At 41.3% G+C, this 11870-nt stretch overlaps 1 protein-coding gene across 1 annotated transcript in view; it reads right to left on the bottom strand.

Moving 5' to 3' along the window:
- GOLGA2 (golgin A2) overlaps nucleotides 1-11162 on the bottom strand; it is a gene marked incomplete at its 5' end in the record, with an annotated part of 18032 nt that extends 6870 nt beyond the window's left edge. The window contains 13 exons of the mRNA XM_009696896.1: nucleotides 566-707; nucleotides 955-1013; nucleotides 1573-1679; nucleotides 2337-2430; nucleotides 2673-2735; nucleotides 3249-3287; nucleotides 5088-5168; nucleotides 5620-5679; nucleotides 6153-6216; nucleotides 6356-6399; nucleotides 6997-7131; nucleotides 10573-10653; nucleotides 11040-11162. Coding sequence (XP_009695198.1) covers nucleotides 566-707; nucleotides 955-1013; nucleotides 1573-1679; nucleotides 2337-2430; nucleotides 2673-2735; nucleotides 3249-3287; nucleotides 5088-5168; nucleotides 5620-5679; nucleotides 6153-6216; nucleotides 6356-6399; nucleotides 6997-7131; nucleotides 10573-10653; nucleotides 11040-11162 — 1092 coding nt within the window. The remainder of the gene's footprint in view (nucleotides 1-565; nucleotides 708-954; nucleotides 1014-1572; nucleotides 1680-2336; nucleotides 2431-2672; nucleotides 2736-3248; nucleotides 3288-5087; nucleotides 5169-5619; nucleotides 5680-6152; nucleotides 6217-6355; nucleotides 6400-6996; nucleotides 7132-10572; nucleotides 10654-11039) is intronic.
- Between the last annotated feature and the right edge of the window lie 708 nt (nucleotides 11163-11870).

Here is an 11870-nt window from a genome sequence, read left to right as displayed (position 1 = left end):
AAAAAAAAAAAACACACACAAAAAAAAGAGCAGTTTCTTCCCTCACAGGTTCACCTTACCACCAGGCTTGCTCTCTGAACTGCTAACAGCTGGTTTCACGCATTCCCTTTCTAACAGGCTGCTTCTCTTAACTTTCCCCAGCTGACCTTCAAGTTGCCATTGTCTAATTCATCTTCTTCTGCTAGGGTGAGGATGATGAACCACCCCTACTCAGCTGGTTTCTCAATAAGACTGCACAACAACTGAGTAACCAAAATGCTGAACAGATACAAGCAGGAAAAGTCACTGTATTTTCACACTTGGTATGTCCAGTCACCCTCTCATATTGTAGAACATTCTTTTAGCAGACCAATGTCACCACGTCTTTCAATCTACTGCTCCAAAGCCTTAGAATACGGATTCCCTGTTCCTCAGAGGCCTCACTAAAAGCATTTTACCAAGATGTCTTGACGAGATTTTGTGCCTTCCTTTAAAAACAAGAGTTAAGTCTTGCCCCCACTGTCAGAAGCAAAGTCTTACAACAATCAGTGTGATCTACCTCACATCCCAGAAGTATTGTGGTTACCTGTTGAATCATCAGTTCAGCCATTTCCAGCTTCTTATGCAAATCCTCCATATCCAACTTCATAGCTGAGTTCTTGGAAACCAGGGAGTGAACTTTCTCTGACAGCTCTGAATTCTGCTGCTTTATTTCCTCACTAATTTTGCTGAAAGAAGCAAACAAAAAATTAAAGTGGCATCACTATATGTACTATGAGTCTGTTGATGTCCATGTCATAAATTTACAATCCAGTTCTTCATAGCAGCTAGAATCACAGAAACATCACATCTAGTGACTTTTTTTTTTTAACCAACCTCCCAAGTCACCACCTGTGGTCCGTGCCCTTTGTTATGTTTTGTAGCTCTACTGAGAAGAGTAGTGTTGCTCCGCAGTAACAAGCAGAACAGACTTACCTTCGTTTGTACAGTTCCAGTTTCAGGTTGTCTCGTTCCTTCACTAACTCTTTATTATGCTGGAGAAAAAGAAAATTATTGATTCATCTACAGACTTCAGCCAAACAAATAAGATGTTAAAAAAATACGTCATTTCACCTTTGGCAGATCAGCTGAAGTGGAACAGGTCATAACTTCGGCAAAATCCTCAGGACAGGTTTGCTTAGAACCTCCTGAATTTGCCAGGAAAAAGTCTTCTCAGTCTTTTCAAATGTGACGCTACTAACTGAACATGAGGTTATTTCTGCAAACTTCTGAATTAATACCAATACTAAAGTGTCTGTTTGATGGAGACCCTCCTGGGACAAGGTCTCAGTGAGGCTTTTGTTGTGTGGAGCTGGCAAGACTAATGAAGTAAGGTGCCAGATCTGAAGACAGCAACTAGGCTGTATGATTAGTGGTCACAGAAACCTGAATGAAGTTTGCCTTGATCATGGAGAATACAGGGCTTTACAAGGTTAATTAACAATTAACAAGGTTAATTTCTGCCTCTTTTCTAAGCAGGGACTACAGACTTTGCAGTAGTGCAGTGACAAGCAAATAGCCAAAGGCAGAGCTGCATAAAGAGAGGTGACTTACCTTCTCTGACTGTTTTTGCTGCATAGAGATGGAGGACAAAGTACGTTCTAGCTCTGATACCCTCTGGCGAGATGAATGTAAACGAGCAGCAAGGTTTTCAGCTTCTCCTGAACAAGTCAGAGCAGAGTCAGTCGAGGCTAGACCACAGAGAGTTTTTTGGAACTGGCTGAACAGCACTTTCTACTTTGTCAACAAGTTCTTAAGGCAGCACAGAGTTTTGTAAATCAGTGGACCTGGTTCCACTCCTGGCTCTACAGGTGATTCACTAGCAACTCTGGGCAGTAAAGCTCCTGTAACTACCTTCCTCACTTTTCGATGGAGGTGATGAAACTTCCTTTGCAGAACAATAGACAATATGTTTGTTTGGTTTTTCTAATAGAATAAATTGATCAAATTTAGTTCAGAATGAAAGGCTCGGGTAAAACCTACATTAACATGACAGCTGTGTGGGAGGGAGGGTGGAAAAAAGGGAACAAAGTTTTATAAGAATCAGAAGAAAGTCAGAAAGGAACAGTCTGGGGTAGTCACCAGGCGCAAACAGGGCTGACAAGGCTTTGGTAATGCACAAAAGAACCTCAACCGCCATGGGATCAGCATGGTCCCATTTGGGGGTAGCTATGATGACAGAAGCAGTGACAGTGCCAAGTATTGCTCATTAAGGAGTCAGTGAGTGTTGTGAGCTGGCTGCCAGCAACTATCATGCCTGTGACTTGAAATCCACAGTTTAACCAACAGCTTGAGCTGGAGTGCTCACAGTCAGTTACCTGATTTCTGCCGTGCAGCTTGCTGAGTATGTCCAAGGGCTGTCTGCAACTCAGACTTCTCAGAAACTAGAATTCCAATAGTCTGGATATGAACCTTCGGGAAAGGAAAATCAGCTCAGTGCAAAACTTCTTTGCTTGTAACTGCAACATCACTGTTGCCACAAAAGGATAATTCAGTAAAGAGCTCTTGCAGTTAAGTACAGTCTGGCTGACTGACTCTCCCAGTTTTCCTGAAGGAATTGACTCATGGCTTCCAGGGTGAAGACTATGAGTACTCAGTAATCCAGAAAACAGCAGAAGCCAGGCGATATTACTGTAATGGAGGCTCTGCCTTACCTGTAGCTGTTCCCTCAGTGCTGCTTGCTCTTTAGAAAATTTCTGTTCAAACTCCTTCTTTTCCTGTATAAACAAATGATGCCTACTCAGCACAAAAATGTAAATAGTTAACCCTTGTTGCTTTATGTCGCACTAAAAAAGCAGTGATTCATTGGTGATACTTCCAGCATCTAAATGATACCAGTATTTTTAAAAACACACTTCAGTCTTCCATTATTTGAACTCCATTATTTATCCATTCTAGAATGGCAACAACTGCATAGCGCAGTCACTGCTAGCATAAATGTGGCAGTGTTTGGAATGGAAGCTACTGGCAAGGATTTAAACTGTAATCTCCTGCCTCCACTGCACTTCTCCAATATTTGAGCATTTAAATATTAGCTTTTGTCAAAATAAGAACACTACCTGCCAGGCCTAACTCATCAAGTCAAAATATTCAACCTTATGCTACAAATGAAACTGCATCTACCATAAGACAAGATCACACATGCTTGTGCCACAGTCCACTATGCTTTCTACTCCTCAGAGAAACAGACACCTATTTCTATATCTATCCAAAAATAGGACACACTTTACCTTCTCCAGCTGATTCACTGCTTCTTGGTTCTGCTGTTTCTGCAGAAAAAAAATTGATGCACCGGTATTAAGAGAAAATATTCTCATACTGCTGAAACACATTTTCACTTTAATGAAGCAGGATACATGCCCAATTAATGCAAACAGAATTTCCATTATCTTTTCTGTAGAAGACTAGGAAGTTCATCTCAGCTATTAAAAAATAATAGATTTGGGGCTCCCTGCACTAAGATACTTTATATGCCAGATATGTTTTTCATTGCTCAGTACATTATCACATTTCTTCTCCAATACCACTACTGACACCCCCGTATGTTTGTGTCTGAGCATCCACCAACTTCAGTTAAACGTGCATCCCACATCTATGCAATTAATTGTAGCAATCCTGGTGTATTACGATAATCACAAAAAATGCTTAAAAAAACCCCCCAAAACCCCACACATAAAAAAAAAAAAAAAACAAACAAAAACCCAAACAAAAAACGTAAGTCTTTTCCTTTAACTGAGACCTTAGACCTTTATCCCACTTAACAACTGGCCTTTAAGTCATGCAGAGCCACACTTATGTTGGCAGGCTTCTGCAAAAGGTGGTATGAGAGAGCTGAAGCCAAATGCAATGAAAAGGGATAATTCCGTCCTAGCCAATTTCAATCTTATATGGATGAAGTATGTGGACATTTCTTGACCATCCATAGTGCATCTTTAGATACGAAGTGAAGGAGACAAAAGTGCCAGCAGTGTACCCAGGCTGCCACACAAACTGTGCTGCTGTGTTTGCCATTTGCTGTTGTTGTCCCCCTGGCAGTTTGCTCACAGATGCCTCATGAGTAACTACATAATTGGTACTTCTTCCCCCTCCCAAAGAATGAACATTGGCCAAGCTGTTTCTTTACTACTACTACTTCAGTGTATTTTGAAACATGACTACAGATGGAAGAGTGATGAGTTAGAGGTTTTGATTCTAGCAATGCCAGCGAACAATATAACTCAGAAAAGCAAGGGCCCTACATAGTTCCAAGCAAACAGAAAAGCAGGCAAACAAGGAGAATCTTGGGTGGGCAATGCACTATACCAGGTACCTCTGCAGCCCAGCTAAAAGACCAAAAAAAACCCAGAACAGAACAAAAATAACCCAAAACCAAAATTAAAACAAGAGGGGTCATGGGGTACACTGGGAAATGCTGAACTTTGGGAAAAGCGTAGTTTTAGAGAGGAACAAAACGGGGAAAAGTATTTCACACAAGAAAGGCTCTTTTCAGACTGAAACAAGTCCACTTAGCTGCATTTCTTGCAGTGTTAAAGCTGAAGGCTGAAAAGCAGCAGCGGGAATCCATGCAGGCCACAGGACAAAGCAGTTCATTCATCGTGCCAAAAGAAGCTGAGGCTACGATCAGAAACCAGCCCCAGGCTCTCTCTTAGACCTATTGCTCCCACTCTGCTGATGTATTTAGAACAGCATCACCACCTGCAGAAACAGGTTTTCACACTGCTGCCAGCACCAGAATTCTGTACTTCAAGGATTCAGACCAGGACCAGAAATAGCTGTTTTATCAAGATGCTTATCATCCAGGGAAAGCATGACGAGATCAACAGAGCACACTTAAATGGAAACAGCAAAACTCTGCTGCTTCTTCCTCAGATGAGCCAATACATTCACAAGCGGCCTTAGACTTTGATCCTCTTCACAGGTTTTCCATACAGCCTATTTTGTTCCTTACAAAGTGCTGTGTAAGCAGCCTTCCTTGTGGCACTATGAGAGAACCCATAACCTTGCAGACACCCAGAGAGCATGGAGGAGCAGCAAAGAATTTCAAACTGGTTGGTTGGATTGTTTCTTACCAATTCCTCTATCTTTGTAACGAGCTGTTTGTTAGTTAGATTGCTGGAATCCAGGGCTACTGCCAGCTCCTGGTAACGTGTCTGATGGGCACATGCAGATAGGAGAAAAAGGAAGGAGCCAAAGATGAGGAGGGGACAGAAAAATAAATATCACAGTTTGGTATAATCAGATTCTCCAAACAAAACAAAATCTATGGTTTCAACAAAAGCAGCTGGGACATCAACATATTTTATCCATTTCTGCTGAGGCTTCATTTTGACATAAAAGTGAATGAGAAATAAGAACTGCAGTTGCACGGAAGCCAGATTATCCCCAGTCCCCAAACTGGAAACACCTTCAATACCTCCCTCCTACTGTTGATCACAACTACCCCATTACAGCACAAGACATCACTAGACAGTGATGTATGTGAACTGTGCATTCAATTAGGTCTCATTAATGCTGCTGTAAGCACAGAGTCCCAAAAAGTGATCAACAGTCGCAAATAAGAAAGAAGAAAACCAAAAAAAAGGTAGACTGAGAACAACTTACTTCCATTTCCTTAATATTTGTGGAAGAAACAGCACTTTCCCCATTCACATACGACGTAGACTAGAAGAAAACAAGTCAGTAAAAAGTCAGTTTTATTCCCTAAGGCAACAAATCACAATCAAGTAAGAGCTGACTATCACAATACTACTTCTTATAGCACCTTTCACTTCAAATTACCATACACAGGCACAGAAAAAGTACTCTCTGGCTAAGGATAGATGCAGACTCCCCCTGTAACAATCTGATTTGAATTATGCAGATTGACTTCAGGTTCTTTTCCACTAAATCAAGAATACATCTTTCCATGAATACATGCTGTTCATTCATCCCACTCTGCTTTTCTTCCTACTGCTGAAATTTTACATTCCTAAAACAGGATTTTTTACTTCTCAATGCTAAAATATCGTATTGTTTAGTAAGATGACTGTAGACACCTCTGAGATTGAAGAGTGTTTTCTTGAGCTGACTGCTTAAAGCTCCACATCAAACATCAAGAGAATTAATAGGACAAACGGATCAAAACGAGGCCATACCTGAGAAACCAGGCCATTGAGTTGTTCAGACAACTGGCGGAGACTTTCTGTTGATGAGAAAGACCTGGCAACAAAGAAAGACCTTGTGATTAAAATTCCTCCCAGAGAACGGCCCAATCCAGAACAGCACTGGGAAGGAATAAAACCTTAATTTGTTGGGATTCTGTTGCAAAGCTGTTTGATAAACAAACACAGACACTCACCTGTTCTCATCCAAAGCATTTTTATGATCCTCAGCCTCATGCATCTGTGGATTGAAAGACAAAAAACTTACAAGCCTGTAAAAGAAGATGGGAGTCACATCTGTGAATGTGTCACTAAGACTTGATTACATCCAGGCTCAGGTTCCACAGTACCTGTAATTACTGCTTCCCAAAGACAGATGAACTCAAAACCACCAATTCAGTCCTGGCTTACACATAACTTCTGAGTGGTGTGAGCCTGGGTTTCTTGGAATGCCAGTGTTACAGGCTTTATGTTTGCTGTTACTATTTATCAGTATAATCAACATTTTGCTTTGCTGGATAAAACTTTGACTGAATCTGTAAGTAGTGAAAGGAAACACTACTTCTGTCTTATTAAGGGTACTTTCTGCTAATGAAATAGGAGAGAAGGGGAAGGAAAACAGCTTTGGAAGACACGGGGCATGTGCATGCTAGTACTCTCTCTGCTCTCACAGACAGATGATGACTAGATGGAGAGTGGAGAACGTAGGATTTTTAACAGGAGAAAATCTGAACTAGTCATGTCATATTTATGAAGATTGTCTCTCTGAAAAAAAAAAAATTGTATCCCTAACCAATATTCAATGGTTCGATAGCAATATTCATGATAATTCACAAACCTGTGTCAGCTGCATGCTCCCAGGAGCAGGCAGAACAGAACCACAACTAGGGAGATTGTTGCTGTTAGATAGCACAGGGACATCAGCAGCAAGCTGTTCAGCGTTACGAGTGGCAACATCACTGTCAAAGTATGCCTGTCACAAAACACATCACAGGAATTACAGCCTTCATGCAAAATGAATGAAAACACACATGAACACATCACTTTGTGATCTGCCTGTGAAAGTTAGACAGATGTGAACAATCAATCATTTAGAAACATGTGGAAGGGAATCTGTGTTCTCCCCAGAGCAAACAGGTGACAGCATGAGCCCACAAACACCATCCCAGACCTGTGCCCTCAGAGTCAGTCTGAAGAACCAGCATCCAATAATCCAACTCGCTTCTTTAACATGGGGCAATAATGTCACCCAACTCTAAGTTCACACACTAGATTTAATGCAAAGGATTCACCAAAAAGTGAGCGAGGGCAAAGCCAGATGACAGTCACTCTGCTTTGAAAAGCACTACCTTCAAGATGTGTCTGGGGAAAACACAGATCACTGAATGCAAATTGAGATGGAAAAGAACAGGTTAGTGACTACTTGGAAACCGGGTTAGTCAAACTCAAATGCTCCATCTAAAACTTGGTGAAATTTGTGGCATGCCACGAACCACAAGTTTAGGAACAGGATATTTATGAACAGGCCAAACTCAGCGAGGCGGGGAACAGGTCCCCGTGGCCCTGCTGGAGCTACGAATCCCATGACTAGAAGAATCTAAATAGAAAAGAGAAGGGCCAAAAAACTGTATCTGGACAGCGATGCAAATTCTCATCCAGCCTTCATTGGAGGCTGAATAGCATCTGATGACACCTCTGCCAAGCCACAGTGAACTGGACAATTTCATCTATCTTGTACGGCATTAAAGAGCCATAAAGGCTCAGCCCGGCATTCTACTGTTTTATGGCAATTTGTTTTATTTCATCATCCAGCTCCGGTAAGTCATCATTTAAAAAAACTACGAAGCAAATGAGATAATCTTTCAACATTCAACTCCACCAATATATTGCAGCTCTCTGCAATTCCAGCTGAAAGAGTTCCCTCTTTCTTCAGTCACTTCCTTCTTAGCACTTCACAGGGAACAACAAATCTCTCTTTTGGAATTCCCTGTTTACCTGCTCAGCACTTCACTCATGAATCAAGCAGCAAGGAGAATACAGTAACAGTGAGGACAGATTTAATGAAAGCAGTAAGCTGGAAGACCAGAGAGGGAAACAAATAGAATTTTCTCCGTGTCTTTTTAGCAGGACAGATACTTGTGCTCTCAAGGAGCAATATAGGTTAGGTACTTATAGGAAGGTCAGGAATTCCCTTACTTCTTCCAGCTACAGGTTACTTCACCTTTATTGGTTCAGACACACAGCAATATAGAACATCAGAGGGACAGAAGGAATACTTTCACCAGTACATCAGGAATACTTTCCCCAGTACATCTCAAAAATGTTTCCTTAATTTCTTCTGATCATTCTTTTTGCTTAATGCTTCAAGATGCAAAAAAACAGTAACCTGCCTTAACCACAAGAACTCCTTCCTTCTTCCTCCACAATAAGCAGTTTTGAATTAAAAAAAAACAAAACCAGAAATTACTTGAACAGCTGAATTCGTTGGAAACAGAAAGAGTTAGGAGCAAGACACTTAGCTGGAAATTATGCATTGTGAGGCTCTAATACTGTAGAATAAAAAGTTAGTAATTCTGCTCAGCTTAGCATATAGTAGGACCCATTTGCTTTCACACAAAGGCTCCTGTTTTGCTGGGTTTTCTGTGTTTCACAGCCAAGAAAGCTGAAGTGGGTGAGATGGGAGGGGTCTGCCTCACATTAAGACACCAATGGCAGCAGGAGCTCAGATGCTAACGATCAGCTTTTCTGCCCTATTAGCGTCAAGTGCGTTTCTGAGCAGCATTTTCCTGACTCAGGATTTTTACAAGACGGCACCTGGAAAGAGAAATCTTTCTTCCATTACATACTGCAATTAGTTTTCAAATTACACCTAAAACCCCAGACTCAATAATTCACAAATTCCACAATAGCCAATCAGATCAAAATGTATCTCTCCATGCTAAGAAAACAGAGAAAAAAAAATTGGGAAAACAAGAATGAATGGAAGTAATAAATTCCCCATTTTCAGAACAGGACTAAAACTGTAGACACAGGTAGGCCTTCATTGCAAGACCAAACGCCATCTCAGCAACAGCACCGGACCACCCATCTCCATCTCACGCTCCAATGTGAAACAAGTCTCTTTCTCTGAAATCTAACTTACACTGAGCTTACGAGTATTAACTGAAAATAGTCTCCAGGACAAGAATGGAACTTCAATCAAAATACATTCTTTCTGATGCTAGACAGGCACATCCAGCACCCTCAAAGCTGGCAATATGTCTTCACATCACTCAAGTTCTACTGATACGCAACCTACACATACAAAGTCCAGTTGGAGGAACTTTCTGCTGTTTGCCCTGTGTGTTGGACAAAACAGCTGCTGTATTATCACACAAAAAAAGGAGAAAAGGGATACAAAGGCAATTCAGAGCGAACTCCATTCCATCTTGCAGGTTTCACTGCATCTATCTGGTACACTTGATGATTACTATGGTTATATTTATTGCTGAAGACGTGGATATGCAATAAACACAATAATGAGTTACTTTATGACAACTAAAGTGAAACAATGGTAAGGAAATAAGCTACCAAAATGATGCAAGTGAAAATGAGAAGCAGAGCTTTGGTACAACAAAATTGAAAGAAAATTCTGGGCTACAAAATTTGATTTCCCTGAGTTTCTATCACAATTTGAGCCTTATTTAAATAAACTGACTGTCTGAAAGTAAATTTTTTAAAAATGCTGTTTGTGTTTGCTCCTGAATACATTTCTATCGCTTATTGGCATACTTCCTGCCCTTTCCCCTTCAGAAGCTTGGGAACATGAAGACGCTAAAACCTGTAAATGCTTGACTTGAAGTATATGACTTCCTGCCTAAACATAATTAAACCCATGGTACTTGCCAGGCTGTGCATCACCTGTCCAAGTTTCACTGCCTGTCACAAAATGGGTTGGCTGGATTAACTAGACAGGTTACTCTGGGCAGCTGCTTGCCTGGAGATGAGCAGAAACATGCCCTTCAGAAACAAGGCTCTAGGAAATAAAGCAATGACATGCAGAACAGGAGAAATGGAGACTAAGAAAACACTACCTCTTCCTAGTGCAGTTTTCCTCAGCAGGTAAGTTAGTTTATTGCCTCACCCCAAATTCCTGGTTTTCCTCAAAGCTCAGCTGTCTCAAGGAAGAGTTTTTGACAAGGTTCACTTTTGCACATGTTGAGTTCCACACAAACCAGAAGGAAACAAGCACTTACAAGCAATGGAAATGCATGGTAACAAACAGCTCCATGTTAACAAAAACAGCAACAAAACTCAAGCAGCTGACAGTGGATATGTCAGGACAAAATCTGAAAAATCGAGGTCAGTGTAAACAGAACCCGAAGCATGCAGTAGGGAGAGCGGGTCACTGCGAGGGACACGAGCACTGCCTCACCTTCCTCTTGTCCAATAAGGGTATGGCTACCCCATTGGAGCGGTTAAGGTCTGACACCAGCACCTTCAGAATGTTCTGAATCTAAAGGAGGTGAAAGAAAAGGGGAAAGAGAAACGGCTCAGAAAAGGACAGAGAGAAAACGTCAATCAAAGGTAGCCAAAGAAACCAGCATCCTCCAGCTTGTTAGGAGCATGCACCTCAAAACAGCAGCTCTGGACACACCCAGGGTTGCACGACAGCTTTGTACGATCAGACACCGCTTCAGCACATACCCTGACTCTAGCATGCACCTTGCAGTACAGGCAGCTGCTAACTATTGTAGCACACTTTGTACACTGGTGATACAGGCATCTACACCGTTCATCTATCACACCGGCATAACCATTTCCTAGCTCTAGTCATGTTGTTTGGAAAATGAAAGAAACAGGAGGTGGCAAATGATCTGGGAGAAAGAATGAGACACTCACATTCTCTGGAGGCTGCCGGTCATCAGTGGGGGGAGTCTCGGGTCTACTGCCTTCTTTAGTTTTGCGTTTTTTCTTAGCTCCTGCAGTTGCTCCAGGGCTATTCTTCTGCTGATATTCCTTCAACTGCAAAAAACCAATAATCTGAAGTCCAAACAGAATATGCCTTCTATGAACACAATGTCGAAAAAAAACCAAAAGCAAACAAAAACAAAACCCAAACTCCACTCGGTAAAAAGACAGATCAAGGGTAAGGACAAGAGAAACGCTCTTCAATGAGTTTGTTCCTCTGGGGAAAAAAAAAAAACAAAAATCAAAACAAGTCCAGAGAAGCCTAAAGTAAGAACTAATGTGACAAGTTTATGACAAGAGGCTCAGAGTTGTAAATGTTCAACTTTTGTATACAGCTAATGATGTTCTTGGGAAACACATTCATACTCTGTGCTGCAACTAAAAGGAGATTAAAATAAATATTTGGGGTTTTTTTTAGGGTTGTAACTAAGAGCAACAAGGAAAAATTAATATAGGGTAATTAATCCTGAATGCAAAGTGAAAAAGCAGTGCCTGATAGTAAGATCTTCCATTCTGTGAAAGATTTTAAGAAGGAAAATGACAATCCCCACAGACAGGTAACACATTTGTACAGATACTGTAATTACTGTGAACCAAGGGGAGAAGCAATCTATGACTAATTTTTAAAAAATCATACCCACTTTGCCCAGGAAAAGCTAGCCTGACAAGCTGTAGCTTGAATCCTGCGAAGTCTTCCAGCATTTTTATGTCCGTTACTGAACGCCCAAGCCCCAAACCAAGCGAGCCCCGGGCAGTTACATA

This window comes from Cariama cristata, unplaced genomic scaffold (assembly GCF_000690535.1).
Source record: "Cariama cristata isolate BGI_N322 unplaced genomic scaffold, ASM69053v1 scaffold11093, whole genome shotgun sequence".
Classification (NCBI taxonomy): domain Eukaryota; kingdom Metazoa; phylum Chordata; class Aves; order Cariamiformes; family Cariamidae; genus Cariama; species Cariama cristata.
Note: the sequence above shows the minus strand (reverse complement) of the source record. Positions and strands in the feature narration are given on the sequence as shown.